This window comes from Neophocaena asiaeorientalis, unplaced genomic scaffold (genome assembly GCF_003031525.2).
Source record: "Neophocaena asiaeorientalis asiaeorientalis breed wild unplaced genomic scaffold, Neophocaena_asiaeorientalis_V1.1 scaffold85, whole genome shotgun sequence".
In the NCBI taxonomy this organism is placed as follows: Eukaryota; Metazoa; Chordata; class Mammalia; order Artiodactyla; family Phocoenidae; genus Neophocaena; species Neophocaena asiaeorientalis.
The window spans coordinates 9080798-9097665 of NW_020174301.1; the positions used below are offsets into that span (position 1 = coordinate 9080798).

Genomic DNA, 16868 nt, shown 5'->3' on the forward strand with positions numbered 1-16868 from the left:
TGCTGTTTTAAGCTCTCCTGGAGTTGGCCGTAGAACCCTCCTTAAGGGCAGTTGGGGCTCATCCTGACTGCCAGCAGAGTTGGCGGGGCCAGGCAGACTGGTCACATGGAGGTTGACCAGCCATTGGCTTCAGCTGCCCTGGACCATCAGGAGGCCAAGTGTTCCCGGTGGGGCCTCCTCGGAAGCAGCACCAGCACACATTTCAAAGGAAACTTGGTGCCTGCATTCACACTCTTGTGCTAGAGTCTGGGCCCGCAGGCTGGAGCTACTTGAAGAGACCACCTGGTGACCAAAGAAACTGTCACTTCAAACCACGGCTGGCCTGAGGGGTTCCCAGGCCCCAGGGGGAATTTTACCAGCCACCTCCACCAACACCCCTTCTCCGGGCTGCTTTCAGTCCTGCAAATATCTGAGGGCCTTGAGGTCCTTTCTGTTTGGTTAGAAATTAGGGGAACATCTTTGACATGGAGGAGAATGACCCCAATCCTTCCTCCCCATGCTGACCCTCAGCTTCATCCCAGAGGGACAGTCCCCGCTAGAAAGAGCCACAGCACTGCCCGCCGTAGCTCTCCTGGCGTTCCTGAGGCTTCAGTGCAGGGAGGGTGACATTCCTGGCCAGAGCCCACCTGGCCTGTAGGATACACCCCTCTCCCTTCCCCAGCTGGCCTCACAGGCCTCCTGGGACCAGAAGGGATTAGCTTCCTTGAAAGAGATCTGAAACCGTGGAACTCTTCTGCCTTCAAGCCACAGAGGATGGACTGTGGTTGCCGGGATCCCAGAGCCTTCTCAGTGTCTGAGGGCCCTTTTTCTTACGTGACGCATCAGACCTTACCTGTGGACTGGGGAGAGCCTTCTCTGGGGGTCTGCCTTTGAAATCGACTTCTCTGAACTGGAGGGGAAGGACCAATAGCCTCAGATTCCACTGATGCAAATAGCAAATGTCCATTTGAGCAGCGGCTCTGCCCACCCTCCTGGCAGGTTTGAGTGTCGGGTCCCAACTTAAACCGGCCAACAGCTTCTTATTCCCTTCTTATTGGCCAAGGTGTCACTTCTCGGAGTCACTTGAGAGAAGGTTTGGTTGGAATCACTTAGTCTCTTCGTGTGGAGCCAAACCAAACGCGTTATTGACTCCCCTCGGGACTTTGAGTGTGGGCAGCTTCCCCAGAGCCCTCCTGCCAGCCAGCCCCGAGGAGAGAGACTTCATGCACAGCTGGGCTGCCCCCAGACCCTGGAAGCCCCTCCCATCTGCTTAGGAGTGTGGCTGACAGGGAGCCCTGCTGGCTGATGGGAGGGCCCAGAAGGGATGGGTGGTCTGAGGCCATGTTCTGCTTTGCCTCTGACCCCATCCTCTGGGAAGGTTTCCCAGATGACCCCTGCCCCCCAGCAACGATCCCCCCCCGCCTCTCTGAGCCCAGTGGCTCACTGCCCTGAGCTGCAAAATCTCCTATATAAGTTCTATCTGCCTCTGCTGGAGGGTCTTGGTGCCAGGTCAGCCCACGGCTAGGGTCACACCTCAGGGGACTCCTGGGAGATGGGGGTGGGTGACGGCAGCACAGGTGGCCCAGACACCCCACCACCTCCAACCGTACTTACTCTAGACCCACCCAACCTGGTGTAAATCCCCTCTCTGCCGCTTGTTGGCTGGGTGACCTTGGGCAAATGTCTTAACCTTGCTGAACCTCAGTTTCCTCATCTGTGAAATGGACATCATAATAGTACCCACCTCACAGAGCCAGAAGGAAGATTGAATGAAAGAATGTGTTGGCCTCAATAGATGGAACCGTTGCTACCCATTATATTACTTATATTGGTTTTAAGTATTGGGCCCATAGAAACATTTCATTTGGTGGAGGAGAAAAGAAATTTGCTGATAAAAAAGTTTGAGAGCCATTGAGTTCCATCCATCCAGCTCATTTTATACATTACCTGTAGCCAAGAGAGGCAAAGGAACTTTTCTGTGTGGATATGACCTTATTTATGTCTTACTGGAGAAAAAGTGCTTTGAGGTCAAGGACCACCCTGGCTTCACATTTTAACACCCCTCCCCGTGCATGTGCCCAACACCAGGCCGGGCCACTGCGCGTGAGGGTGGGTCCTCCCTGGCTGAAGTCCATGACAAAGTGTGCGTCTGAGTGCATACAGGTGGCAACTCGGGTGCCTTTCTGAGGTCCCAGAAATGGTTCTGTTTCTCCCCATGGCACGCCCACCCAGCGTCTCTGCGCTTTGCTGACTCACGGCAGGGTTAAGGCCACACCCTGGCACACTGTGTTTCATCTTGCTTACTAACAAATATATGCTGGGCACCAATTCTGTGCCAGGCACGGGGCCCTTCAAACCAAAACTGCCCCAGCCGTCAGGTCTCTTCCTGAAGCCAGTTCACCCATGGCCTCGGTGGCTTGTCCTAATATTTGATTGCTTTGAAGTAGCCTGGAATCATTGATCCCCAAGAGACAGCTGCCAGGATTCGAAGCAAGTTCCCCAAGTCTCAGAAGCAAAAGTGACCAACCCCCAATTGTCAAATCTTGAAGGGCCTGTAGGGCATCTCTGGAGCTGTTCCCTCCTGGTACAGAGGAGGAGATGGAGGCATGAAATGGCCAAGGGCAGAGGGCAGAGCAGAGCTCGGGACTTCTTCCCCGGCAGTGAGCATCCTTTCTGCAAAACGCGCAGCAGTTGCTCCAGAAGCCAGCGCTCTACTTGTTGCTCTTCTGATGTCTCGTTCATTGAGTTTTGTTGTTGCTGTTGCTGTTGTTGTTGTTGTTTGGCGGTATGCGGGCCTCTCACCGCTGTGGCCTCTCCCGTTGCGGAGCACAGGCTCCAGACGCGCAGGCTCCGCGGCCATGGCTCACGGGCCCAGCCGCTCCGCGGCATGTGGGATCTTCCCGGACCGGGGCACGAACCTGCGTCCCCTGCATCGGCAGGTGGACTCTCAACCCCTGCGCCACCAGGGAAGCCCTCGTTCATTGAGTTTTTAGTGTGGGGAGAGGGGGATGGTCCAGGGCAGAGTGGGATGGAAGGTGGGGCGAAGGTGCCACCACCCAGGATTGGCGACAGCAGCCCTGGGGAGACACGCTCTGAGTCTGCGGGGTCGTGTAACGGGCTTTGCCTGCGCTTGGGTGCAGGCGGCATATACTGGCACAGCGGCTGCCCCCAACACACACACCTGAGGCCTCCCCCGCTCAGGGGCTAGGTGAAAGCCTGCAGAGAGGACCAGAGAGGAGAGGACCAGGCTAGGGGAGAAAGGAAGAAGGAAAGAACTCAGGAATGGGGGCATTCAGAACACTGGGGAGATTTCATTCACCAGAGCCATGCCAGGCTGCTGTGGGCACCCCCTCCAGCCCCAGAATCAAAACCCCCAGAGACACCACCCGGTGGGCTTAATCAGCCCCCAAGTTACAGTTCAATAGCTGGGAAGAGAAAGCAAGCCTTTCAGATTTCAGCATCTTTAGGGGGAGAAAGATATGTCTACATCCTGTGCTTTGGAGCCCACTCCTGGCAGTTTTCTCTGTTATCCCTGTAGTTGATTAAAGACCCACCTGGTGAGTAAAGAGCCGGCAGACAGTGAATGAAGGGGGGAGGGGAAGGGGTGGCCGGGCTGCCTCTGGCTGTCTCCGCACCTTCCCAAGGGGGCTGCTGCTCCTGGGTAGGACCAGAACCTCTTGGAACCGTCCCTTCAAACTTGAAACATTCAGGCCAGGCAGCTTAACTGGAAGGAGAACGAAATGACAGTGCTGACATCTATTGCACGCTTTCTGCTACCTGCCAGGATCCGGGCCAAATGCTTGACCCAAAGGCTTCATTGATTCATTCCTGGAGGAACAATTATTACTGACCATCCTCCTGATAACAGCCAGGCTGTACCAAGACCAGGGTCCCAGAGCTACAGCGGCAGATGTGGGAGTAGCACGCAGACCTACCAACGCCGAGGCCGTGCCGGTGTCACATCCCTCCCCTTGCTGCTGAGCCGTCCGTCCACCTGCCCCTTTGCCTACTCCAGACCCTTTCACACATGGCCTCGAGGCCAGGCAGGGGGCCGTCTCACGTCTGCCCTCTGGGGACGCAGCCCCCCACCCCAGTGGCTAAGGGACTGGGGCAGCTCCGAGGGGCTCCCTACACTGAGGCTCACACCTCCCACTCGGTTCTGACCGCAGTCCAGGACGCGGGGATGTCGTGATCCATGTTCTGTAGAGCGGGGCTCAGAGGAGCCACGTAGCCTTACGAGGTCACACGCGGTGTCCGTGGCAGAGCCCGAAATCTGGCCCTGAGTCCCGGCTGGTTCACCACCTTCCAGCCCAGCCACCTTGCCAGACCGCCTACCACGGTGCAGGGGCCCAGGACCAGGTGCGGGTAGGAGGGTCCCCCGAGGCCACCCGGCGCCCTGCCCCCTCTCTCACTGATACCTCCTCTCCTCTTCCTCCCTGCAGTCCCCAATTTTCATCGCCCACGTTGGCCGGGACCTGGTCTCCCAGACGGAGGAGAAGCTCCTTCAGAAACCCTGCAAAGAACTCTTTTCTGCCTGTGTGCAGTAAGTGCTCCGGCCGCTGGCCTCCCTCCCTGCTTCCCGGCCCGGGGCGTCAGGCCCCTCCACCTCCCCTCGGGCTGCCACACAGTCACCCGGCAAGGGGCTGCCTCTAGCCTCCACCTGAGCGCTGGGCACCCGGGGCAGGTCTTCAGTGCCTGAGGGCCCAGCCAAGCCACCCACGCTTGTACACTTCTCATGAAGGGAAAAGATACCAGGGTGCCAAGTCCAAAGAGAACATCTGCTTCAGATGGTGTCGAAAGCAAGTAGCTCTCCAGGCTGTGGAGACAGAGGAATGTGCACGGGTCTGACCCAGTCTGGGTGGTTTGGAAATCCTTCCCAGGTCCCCCCCACGCCCACTCCTGCCCCCATCACTGCCACCCCCCAGCGCTGCTGCAGGAGCTGGGCTGCAGGCTGCCCTCTCAGCCACACCCCATCACCTTGTTGCAGGCTGTACGGCAACCATAATGGGACGTGAGACAAGTCAGTGGGTGTGGGGCGAGCCGTGCACCAATTAAGCGCCACCATCGCGCGCACACTTGCCATGAAGACTTAAGCAGCTAGGCTCACACCCGTTCCTGCGCCCACACACGCACCCTCCCTGTAGGCTGACGTGCAGCCGCACGACCATACGTACGTGCCAAGATCGCAGCTGGCGTGACCGCACCGTGTTCAGACTCTGCACCCCAGACATTAGTTGAGCGCCTGCTATGTGCCTGGCACGATGCTGCGTGGGGGAGGCCTTGCGAGCAAGAACCCAGTCCTGCCTCCACGGCTTATTGTCAGCGCCCCATGCGCTCACCATGGGAAGAGCTGGGACATTCAGGGGCGCCAACGTGGGGCCCAGCCCTGTGGCAGGTGCTGGAGAGGGCCCACCGTGAGCAGAAACAAGCCGGGTTGCTGCCCTCCTGGAGATGTCCGAGGGTCAGCTCTGACGGCGGGTGAGGTCCTTGGGCTGCCCCCTGACCTTGAGGGAGTGGCCGTCCTGGCCCCCGACGCCAGCCCCTGTTCTCAGGTTTGGCAGGGTACAGCCTCCAACGAGCCCCAGCTCTGCACGTCGCCTCCCTTCCCCAGGTCCCAAGTGTCTGGGCTCGATTGGTCAGCGTGGCCGCTTTTTAAAGGGACGAAGCCCAGTTCAGAGCCCTCCAGGGCCTGGCCTAGAGCCTGGCCCACAGCAGGTGACCAGTAAATTCTGCTGCAGGGTTGAAAACCTCCCAGGGGCTTCACTGGTCCCGACCAAATCTAGGACCTGCGCCCCTCTGCCCCCTCCCGAGACACCCAGTCCTTCCATTGCACGTAGTTAAATATTCCTCTGTTCTCATCTCAGCTCCTGTCCCTTCTTCAGAGAGATCTCCCTGACACCCCTCGGGACCTCGCTTACCCCAATTCACGATAACATGCCCCTGGGGTCGTTTATTTGTTTGTTATTTGCCGTGTGTGTCCCCCATCATGCTCCCTGCTGTATCCCAGAACTAGAGCAAACCCCCAAGGCAACTACTTACTAAAGGTTTGCAGGGTCAGTCAATCTCAAACAACCTTTGTAGAATGGTGGAGCCTCTCTCCACTCCTGCTGCATCTGTTGGAGGCCCCTGTGTATTTGCATTTCCAAAGTCTGGAAGTGGATGAGGCCCGGCTATAATCTGCTGGTTATGGCTCTGCCCACCTGCTCCAAGGTCAGGGTTGTAAAACGTTCATGTGTTTGTTCCCTCTGAGCTAGGTCTGTCCACGACTACCTGAGGGGAGAACCCTTCCACGAGTACCTGGACGGCATGTATTTTGATCGGTTTCTCCAGTGGAAGTGGTTGGAAAGGTGAGTGCTCCCTGGGCACAGCCCCCCGACACACACACACACACACACACACACACACACACACACGAGTGTGTGCCAGTGTGTGTGTGTGTGTGTGTGTGCGCGCGCGCGGGGGGGGTATTGGTTTTTCACCTAAGTCCTATAGAAGTCTGTTACCTCCCATGGGCCCATGGTTCAGATAAAATTCAGCGTTCTCTGCCTGTTAATTAAGTTCTTGTGTATTCTAGAAATGCTGTATGCTTGTTAACATCACACACACACACGCTCATGCAGACACACGCATACACTTAGCCTCTTGTTCTTACTTTTTGGGGTCACCGTCTTCGGGAATTCTTTCTCTGCCAGCAAATAAAGAGCTGCCATATTCTTTTTTTCTTTTTTTTTTTAACATCTTTATTGGGGTATAATTGCTTTACAATCGTGTGTTAGTTTCTGCTTTATAACAAAGTGAATCAGTTATACATATACATATGTTCCCATATCTCTTCCCTCTTGCGTCTCCCTCCCTCCCACCCTCCCTATCCCACCCCTCCAGGCGGTCACAAAGCACCGAGCCCATATCCCTGGGCCATGCGGCTGCTTCCCACTAGCTATCTACCTTACGTATGGTAGTGCATATATGTCCATGCCTCTGTCCTGCTTTGTCACAGCTCACCCTTCCCCCTCCCCATATCCTCAAGTCCGTTCTCCAGTAGGTCTGTGTCTTTATTCCCGTCTTACCCCTAGGTTCTTCATGACATTGTTTTTTTCTTAAATTCCATATCTATGTGTTAGCATACGGTATTTGTCTTTCTCTTTCTGACTTACTTCACTCTGTATGACAGACTCTAGGCCTATCCACCTCATTACAAATAGCTCAATTTCATTTCTTTTTATGGCTGAGTAATATTCCATTGTATATATGTGCCACATCTTCTTTATCCATTCATCTGATGATGGGAGCTGCCATATTCTTAGAAAGATTTGCACATCCCTCATGTAACCCAGCCCCCTATTGATGGACATGGAGGTTTCCCTCAATTTTGTGTGCAGCTTTCCCGAAGTAGTGAATGACTTTGTACATACATCTTTATTTTTGCAAATACATCCATAGAAATTCCTAGCAGATGGGAATTCCCTGGCGGTCCAGTGGTTAGAACTCGGTACTTTCACTGCTGGGGTCTGGGTTCAAGCCCTGGTCGGGGAACTAAGATCCCTCAAGCCACTCAGCGTGGCCACAAAAGGAAAAAAAAAAAAAAAAGAAAAAGAAAGAAATTCCTAGCAGAGGAATTCCAGGGGCAAGGTTTCCGCTGTGAGGGACTGCTAGATCGCCCTCCCAAACTGCGCCCGATTCCCAGTCCTGCCAGTGCCCGGGCGCTCGCTTGTCCTCAGATTCAGCAACACTCTTCTTCGTGCGTGAGAGACGCGTTTCCTTCTTGTTTATCTCTTCACCTCTAATCATGGGTGAGACCGAGCATCTTTTCATGTGTTTCATTTGCCACCTTATTCTCTGCAAAGTGCTCTCACACACACGGTGATGACTTGGCCGGGCAGAGGTGAGCTCCGTGTGACTGACAAGGAAGGAGAGGCAGGGAGGATGTGGCTTGCTGGGTCACCCGGCAGGGATTAGTGCAGCCAAGGAGGGGACCCTGGCCCAGGACCCCCAGAGCGGTGCTCTGCCCACCACAGCGTCCCAGGATTTGCAGGAGAGGGCAATGCTTACATTAAATCCATGCTGGGTTAGCTGGTAGGTGAGGGTGGGGGTTTCCCCTCCCACTGCCCAAGGTTCCTGTGCCCCAGGGGCCTGGCACTCACTGCCATCTGGGTATCTGGGCCGTGGTCAGAAAGCAAGGAGCCCTTCTGCTCCTGCATGTATATCGGCATCTGTGCTGGCCAAGTCCCCTGCAGATGCTTAGGACACATACCTGTGGGACATGAACCCCCGAAAAGCCGAATTCACAGCACTCCCTGCCCACTTCAGGAAGCCCTGAGGAAACACCCTGCCCTGTAGCCTCTGGGGGACGTCTCTCTCCACCCTGACCCATGGGGGTGACAGAGAGAGCAGTGGACGGTCTTCTCCGTTGGTGCACTGCCTGCCACTGGCCACCTTGCCCGTGCACGTCATGCCTCCAGGAGATGGAAAAGCCAAGCGTGGGCCACCAGGGGCCCACAGCCTGGGTCCGAGTCCCAGCTCTGCCTCCTCCCTAGGGGCTGGGGGAGGGATGCTCTCCACATCTTGGTTTCCTCACCTGTAATGTGGGGATAATAACACTGCCTGCCTTATAGGCATGGGGTGAGGGTGAGGTGAGATAGCACCGCACGCATCAACAAAGCCAGCCTTTGGGCCTTGGGAAGTAAACTGCTGAATGTAATCGTCGGGGTGAGTCGTCACTGAGCACGTTGGCATCACCATTGCCGTCTCCCCCCCTTCTGATATTGGAGGGAGCAGCTGACCCTTGCGGAGGACAGTCTGGTGGGGAGGTACTCATCTTGCCCCACCTGCCACTCTGGAGCCCTGGGCTGTGTAACACAACCCCACCGTCCTGGGGTGGCAGAGTCAGGACACCGAAAGAGGGCTCTGCAGCAGGCTTCCTGGACTCCACTTCCAACCCAGCTACGTACCAGCCGTGACCTTGGGCATCTCATTTCACCTCTCAAAACCTAAGCGTTCTCATCTGCAGAATGAGGACAGTAATAGTCTCACCTCCTGAGGCTGGTGTGAGGATTACATGAGTCTATGTATAAGCTGCTTCAAGCAATGGGGATTGTTACCATAGAGACCCCCAGAAGGGGCTGTGTCCTTTATCCCAAGAGTTCTAATAATGACATCTGACACTCAGCACCTTATAAAAAGCCTTCAGATGCATATACCCTTTTACTGAGGATGCAAGGCTCAGAGAGGTTGATGGGTTGGCCCTGGGTCACACAGCAATGGCCTGGCAAGGGTGGAGCCTGAAGCCCAGGTCCCTCACTCAAGTCCTTCACTCTTAGCCCACCCAGCACTCCTGTTCCAATGGAAGCCTTTAGCTGTGGCCACTGGCTTTCACTTTACTTGTCAGTACCAAACACATGAGATGGAGAAATGGACTTTTAAAATCTGCATGCTGACTTCAAAGAAGTTATGCCCTTTTGAGGGCGTTAAGCTGTTGAAGCCAGCAGGGCAGGACCCTGGCCTAGAAATGCCCTAAATGACTGACAGCACCCCGCCTTCCCCCCACTCCCTTTTTTTTCTTGCTAAAAAGATCATGGCCTGTTGGTGCTGTACTGTTGAAATATTAAAGGGATTTTTTTTCCCTCCCAAGGTTAACCAAGAAATTCCTCGGAAATTGTATTACACTCATTTCCCCCAGCAGAGGAGCTCTGCGGTAATGTCGACCGACTGTTTGTTCTCCACGTATCGTAAACTGTTAGGCCTGGACGCCTTCATGTGGTTTCGAGGGCAGCTGGAAGAAACGCTTCCCAGGGCCACATGGCAGATGCAGGCGCATGGCAGGTTTGCTCTAGGCCGGCTACTCGTGTGTAAGATGCAGAGCAAGGGGGAGTTCTGCCCAGGGGCAGCCTGCACCCCGCTTCCTAAAGAAGCACCGGAGAAGAGAGAGTGAGTCACAGCACATGAATTCGAGACAGGCGTGCCAGGGAGTGCTCCGGAGGTTTCAGGGCTGTCCTGATTTCTGGTGAATCCCGAATCCTCTTCAGGACCCAGCAGCGAGAAGAGTTTCCACGGAAGATTCATTCAACAGCTGCTGGGCGACCGGAGGCTCACTGCTCTTTCTCGAGCAAAACCAGTTCTTTGGCCCAATTCAGTCTCACACCAATCCCCGCCCTGGTTAAGACTCTTAGGGTGGGGTTGGGGGATACTCAAAAATAGTCCTAGAGGGGCTTCCCTGGTGGAGCAGTGGTTGAGAGTCCTCCTGCCGATGCAGGGGACACGGGTTCGTGCCCCGGTCCGGGAAGATCCCACATGCCGCAGAGCGGCTAGGCCCGTGAGCCATGGCCACTGGCCCTGCATGTCTGGAACCTGTGCTCCGCAACAGGAGAGGCCACAACAGTGAGAGGCCCGCGTACCACAAAAAAAAAAAAAAAATAGTCCTAGAGAGCCAAGAACCAATTTTAACGCCGTAAAAGCTGCTTGTTCTTATCCATGAATCAACTGATGAACATTTCGGTTGTTTCCATGTCTTGGCTATTGTGAATAATTCTGCAATGAATGTAGGAGTAAAATATTTAACGTTTATAAATGGACCATTACTCAGCCTAAAAAAGAAGGAAGTCCTGCCATTTATGACAACGTGGATGGACCTGGAGGTCGTTGTGCTAAAGTGAAATAAGCCAGACACAAAAAACGAGTACTGCATGACCTCACTTACATGTGGGATCTAAGATATTCAGACCCATAGAAGTAGAGAGCAGAGTGGTGGCTGTCAGGGGTGGGGAGGGCTTGGAGAAATGGGAGATGTTGGTCCAGGGCACAAGGTTTCAGTTATGCAAAATGAATAAGTTCTGGGGATCTCCTTTACAACATGGGGACAGTAGTTAACGGTACTGTATTATTTACTTAAAATTTGCTAAGTGGGTAGATCTTAAGTGTTCTTGGAAGAAAGGAAGGAAGGAAGAAAGTACGGAAAAAAGGGAGGGAGGGGGGAATGTTAATTTTGTGAGGTGACAGAATGTTAATTAGCTTGATTGGGTAATCATTTCACAATGTATACATATATCAAAACATCAAGTTGTACACTCTTTGTCAATTATACCTCACTAAAGCCGAAAAGAAGAGGGGGGAAACCTGATTTTCCTTAGCCAAACAGGCCAGCGATGAAAAAGCACACACTGTCTGCAAGGTGGAGTCCTTTGCTGCAACTAAATGGCCATTTATTTACCCCCACAAGTCCCATACTTGGCTCCCGATCAGAGGCTTGTCTCATTAGACATTATAAATGGCTTTGGTGGGACTTCCCTGGTGGCGCAGTGGTTGAGAATCTGCCTGCCAATGCAGGGGACACGGGTTCGAGCCCTGGTCGGGAAAGATCCCACGTGCCGCGGAACACCTAAGCCCATACGCCATAACTACTGAGCCTGCAATCTAGAGCCCGCGAGCCACAACTACTGAGCCCGCGTGCCACAACTACTGAGCCTGCGTGCCACAACTACTGAAGCCCACGCGCCTAGAGCCCATGCTCTGCAACGAGAGAAGCCCGCGCACCGCAACGAAGAGTAGCCCCCTGCTCGCCGCAACTAGAGAAAGCCCGTGCGCAGCAGTGAAGACCCAACGCAGCCAAAAATAAATAAATAAATATTTTTTAAAGAATGGCTTTGGCTAATTAAAATGGGGAGTCGGGAGACACAAAAAGATTAGTCATAAATACGGCTTTTGGCAGACAGGATCTTCTCGTGTTCTGGGGCTCAGGGGGGTTACGTATAACACAGCGCCCTCGGTGGCGGGAAGCCTGGGAACCGCTGTGAGAGAGTAACCAGACTGGACCTGGGGACCAGCAGACTCTGCCCACAGGAGGCCGCGTCTTCCTGGGGCAAGTCTGCAGGAAGGAATAGCTCGGGCGCCCCAGGACGGGAGGTGCAGCCGTCCTGCCTTCCTGCCGTCCTGCCTGCAGGTGTGGGAGGGAGGGCTGCGGTTTCCTTTGTGGCCTCCGTGGGACACCAAGCCTCTGTGGCTCCTGGCCCCCTCCCCTCTCCCTGCACTGAGGACACAGCTTCCTCCTGAGTTCAGCCGCATGATTTGCATTTGGGAGAGAGAGGGGAACCACAGGGAAAGTGTGGTGAAACAGCCTCCGCTCAGCTCTTCCCTCCCAGTGCAGTCCTGAGGGCGGCAGCCTGGGATCTGAACACCCAGCCCCAGCCCCAGAGCAAGTCCTCGAGGGTCCCGTCTGCAGTGATGTTTCCAGGGGGTCCCCGGGGCCTGGTCTGGCCATTTGTGCCTGGCACTGGTTCTTTTCAATGCTGCCCTTGTCTATTTCTTCTGGATTCTGCATCTTAATACTACAAGTCCCACGTTGGATTTTTGCTTTTTTCCAGGCAACCGGTAACCAAAAACACTTTCAGGCAGTACCGAGTACTGGGAAAAGGGGGCTTTGGGGAGGTAAGTGAATATCCACGTATTCATGAAAAGTTTCTGGACTCTTGTCACCTTTTCTGTCCCTTCGGGCTTGGCCTGAAGTGTTCTAAGCATGGCTTCCGAGCGAATGGCTTGGTCATGCGCCCCCGATGGAGAAGGAGGGTGAGGCCGGGGCCTTGAGCAGGTCTGCTGTGTCTGAGGTGAGGAAGGAGGGTGTCTGTGGCAGGGCAGCTGAGCTGGAGCCAGCCTCAGGCAGGAGTCAAGTCTGGAGAGGAGAAATGGGCACTCTTGATTGTGTTTGGAGGGAGAAGGGAGGGCGTGAGGGGCTTAAGCATCCTGGCCACACCATGCTGTTAGTATGCGCTGTTGTACTTAATCTGATCTTCCCAAGCCTTGTTATTCCCACTTTAGAGATGAGGAAAGCTGAAGTTCACAATGGTTAGGTGACCCAGGCAAGGTCACACAGCTGCATAGGGGCAGAACTAAGACCAGACCCAAATGCCCTGGTTTCCATTCCTCTGAATTATACAGTCAGGGTTCGCAGGAGTCTCCCATCACTGCCCCCCGAAACAAGCCTCTCCTAACAGCAGCTGGTGCTTGAAAGTCCCCAGTTATCAACGGCTACATCTGGCTAGAAGCTTGGGACAGAGAAAATCTAGTTGCCCCTGAGAGAGGAACAGTTCTTTAGGCCTCAGCCAGCCATCTAAACATTGGTGTAAATGGCTGATTCTGCACCTCCAAGGTCTAGGATTTGCCTAAGGTGCCACCAAAGCCAGATCTCAAGGGCAGGGCCCTGGGAGCAGTGGGTCCACGGCCAGGCATCCTCCAAGCCCCAGAGACACAGCATCCTGGCCTTGAGGGAGCTTCACACTGGCCCTGTTTCACGTGCCGTGTGCCCTTGGCTTCTTTCTTGCCCCTCAGGTCTGTGCCTGCCAGGTTCGGGCCACGGGTAAAATGTATGCCTGCAAGCGCCTGGAGAAGAAGAGGATCAAAAAGCGGAAAGGGGAGTCCATGGCGCTGAATGAGAAGCAGATCCTGGAGAAGGTCAACAGTCGGTTTGTGGTGAGTGTCAGGGCCCCAGGGACAGGCCCCCCCTGGTGACTGGGACTTCTGTCCCTTAAGTGTGACAGGTCCCCATCCCCCAGGGCATGGGATGCAGTGGGGGGGGGGGCTGCAGAAAGGAGCCCGACACTCCCTCCATCACGAGGCACCTGGGGGTCAGTTGGGGCTGACAATGGTCACCAAGCTAGCCTGGCTCCCCTCTGGGCGTGAGACCAGGCTTCTCTGAGCGCCTCCGTGGACGAAAGAGGCCCACGCGGGGCCCAGCCAAGGAGCTTTGTTTCCACAGACCCCTGTAGGCTGGTTTCATCACAGGAGACCGAAGTGTCAGGATCCTAGAGAGGCCCATCTGGTTTATATTCGTGTGTTACTGCATCCAGGCTAGGCTCTGCTGCGGTAACAAATCAACCCCAACTTGAAGTAGCTGAAAATGGCAAAGGTTGTCCTTTTTCTCACCCCAAATCCCATCAGATCAGACCACCTTCCTTCATCTTCCAGCCACACCCTTCCCGGGAGTGTGGAGAGTGAGTGCTGGGGGCTCTGCACTGCCTTGGCTGCAGTGACACCCCTCACTTCCACCCACAGTCCTCAGCCAGAACCCGTCATGGCCAGGGACCAGCCAACCGCAGGGGAGGCTGGGAAATGTGGAGGAGGACTTGGGTATTTGGCCAGCTCTCAGTGTCACTGCCACTTGTTATTATAAAAAATAATATATGCTCCGGTAAAAAGTCAAACAGCACAGATGGGCGCAAAGTAAACATAAAGGCCTCCCTCTCTAAATAACCATTCCAGACGTGTTTGATTCATGTACAGATTTTATTACTTTTAGCCAGCGCGATCTTACTACAAATCTTAGGCTGCAGTGTTTTCCCCCTTAAATTGTAGAGCTTTTCCTACAACAGACCAACAGCTGCACCTCTTTTTTAAAGCTGTGCACCATTCCCCAGATGCACAGGGAAGAGCTAGGCCACGACCTGTGCAGTCAGTCCCCACGATAGAAGTTGTTCCTGGTTTTGAAGCCACCGCAACAAATAAGGCTACCGTGTCCATCCTTCAGCATCCCTTTGGCATATTTCTGTGAGGGTGTCCGTGGGATGGACTCCTAGTGGAGGAATTGCTGTGTCAGAGGGTGTGTGCACGGCCCCCAGTTTCACTCCCACCAGCTCTGCGTGAGGGCAGGCTACGCCATCCACGTGGTGCTGCTGTCATCCCCCAGAGTGGGCTGGGCTTTACGAGGTGATACCCAAAGGGGGCAGAAGTTTTAACCACCTGATGCACACACATGCTTTTGTGACGTAAAAACGCAGACACCGTCCTGTTGGGACCCCTGAAAGGTGCTGGCCTTCCCCTTCCAGCTTTGCCCCCTCACCTAGAACCACTGAATCTGATGGAGGGGCAGCGGCAGGGGCACCAGGAGGCCGTCAGGGCGCAGGGGGTGGCGTGAAGCTGCTGCAGCTCCTGCACCCTAGCCCTCCCGCCCAGCTTCAAGGCCCGGGAGGAGAAGTGGACGTGGTCAGCGGGTCCCCGGAACCCCACCGCAGGGCTGTCTTGTGCTCCCAGGTCAACCTGGCCTACGCCTACGAGACCAAGGATGCGCTGTGCTTGGTACTGACCATCATGAACGGGGGGGACCTGAAGTTCCACATCTACAACATGGGGAACCCGGGCTTCGAGGAGGAGCGTGCCCTGTTCTATGCAGCAGAGATCCTGTGCGGCCTGGAAGACCTCCACCGTGAGAACATCGTCTACAGGTGAGCAGGCTGACCCTTCCATGCCCTGGACTGGACGCTCGACCCCACCCTGGGAGTCGAGGCCCGGGCATTGCCCTTGAGTCAGACAGGCTCCTGCCCAGGAACCGAGTAAGGGAGGGAGGCCAAGTGTTCCCTCAAGAGTTGATGAGGTTGGGCCACTGTTCCCTTCCCAACCAGTGCCTGCAAAGCTCAGTGGAGCCTGGTGGCCTGATCCGGAACAAACCCCAGGAAGACTTTAGTAGGATCACCACCGCAGCAGGCATCAGAATGGACCCCGTTCCCTCCCACACCATCCAGCTTTTTAGGACCAGGTGTCCAGGTTCTGTGCGCAGTGGCCCTGACTCTTCTCACAGGCCTCCTCACAGAATTTTGAAAATCTGTGTGCCCTCATACATTTTAAGTAGACATCTAAAATTGTCCATCATATGTTAAAAGAGTGGCTAATATTGATATTTTGAAATGGAGCTAAAGTGGCATCACATTTCTAAAGGTATCCAGTGGAATCTGATTGCTGTAGCAAATTGATTTCCACCATCGTGCAGCTAAAAAAGTGCATGAAAGCTCCTTAATGGTGAGGAGTTTTCTATCATTTTCTTCTCTACTCCCCTCCACCCCGACAGAATAGTTATTATAATGTAATATTTTTTTTGCATAAAAGTTATCGATTAGCATTCCACTCTGAAATATGTGGATGTATGTAAGATTTTTTAAAAATTTCCTTTGACCATAAGGCTCTAAGTGTTAAGATAATATATTCTGTTGAGTTGACCTTATAATTATTATTACTAGATCCCACCTCTAATTGGGATCTATGGTGACTGGCTCCAGAGCCATAGTCACATTTAGGAGTGGGGAGGAACCTGCTCTTCTTCTGTCAACTGAAGCCACCAGCACGTGGGGGACCCCCGCCCCCCAGCCACTGGGGACACACTCCCCAGTTTGAAGACCTTTGCCATGGGGCTCTTGTCGGAGATTATCTTGGGAGCCCGAGAAGGTTTTGAAAGCAAGAGGAATGGTCTTGATGACGTGCCCTTCCCCCCACACCATCTCCCAATTTATGCTTTTGTTTTGTTTTCATTCAGGTGGGAAGAGAGTCAGAAAATTTTCCCTGAGGGTTGAAAAAAGAATCCTCCACTTGATTGCTTTTCTCTTAAAAAAAGAAAAAAGGCATCCCTCCAAATTCTAGCCCTTCTTCTATGGAGGAAGGGAACCATGGTGCCTCCCCGGCCCCGACCACTTGCCAGAGCCTCTCTGGGGGTGTGGGTTTGTGCCCACTAGCCAGCTGTCTTTCCGACCCGGTGGTCGGTGGGGGCTGATTAATTGCAGTGATGACTCCTGCCCCTATTTGGAATGGTTAACACACCAAAAGCATGCAAGTTAACAACAGCAACAAAAGTATGTCGTGATAAATAACTACGTGCAAACACCAGTTATCACTTTGTGATGCTGCACCACTGGATATGGGCACAGCTCCCCATGAGGAGAGCTGCCCTCCGTTTGATGAACAAAGCCAGTTGGTTGAGAACCGAATCCTCGATCTCGATGCCATGTATCGTCTGCCCGACGGCTTAACTGAGTTGCACACACTATCCTGTTATTCTTTAACTCGTGGAGAAAACCGTTTATTAATAAAACCAGGGCTTCCCTGGTGATGCAGTGGTTAAGAATCCACCTGCCAATGCAGGG

At 54.2% G+C, this 16868-nt stretch overlaps 1 protein-coding gene across 4 annotated transcripts in view; it reads left to right on the forward strand.

The window, feature by feature from the left end:
- Positions 1–16868, forward strand: part of GRK5 (G protein-coupled receptor kinase 5) — a 214929-nt gene that overhangs the window by 182076 nt on the left and 15985 nt on the right. For all 4 annotated transcript variants that reach the window (XR_003004637.1, XM_024755944.1, XM_024755946.1 and 1 more), the window contains 5 exons: positions 4422–4522; positions 6234–6326; positions 12333–12396; positions 13294–13434; positions 14992–15182. Coding sequence is in view for 3 of the 4 variants with exons in the window: in XM_024755944.1 (XP_024611712.1) it covers positions 4422–4522; positions 6234–6326; positions 12333–12396; positions 13294–13434; positions 14992–15182 (590 nt within the window). In the remaining variant the exon portion in view is untranslated. The remainder of the gene's footprint in view (positions 1–4421; positions 4523–6233; positions 6327–12332; positions 12397–13293; positions 13435–14991; positions 15183–16868) is intronic.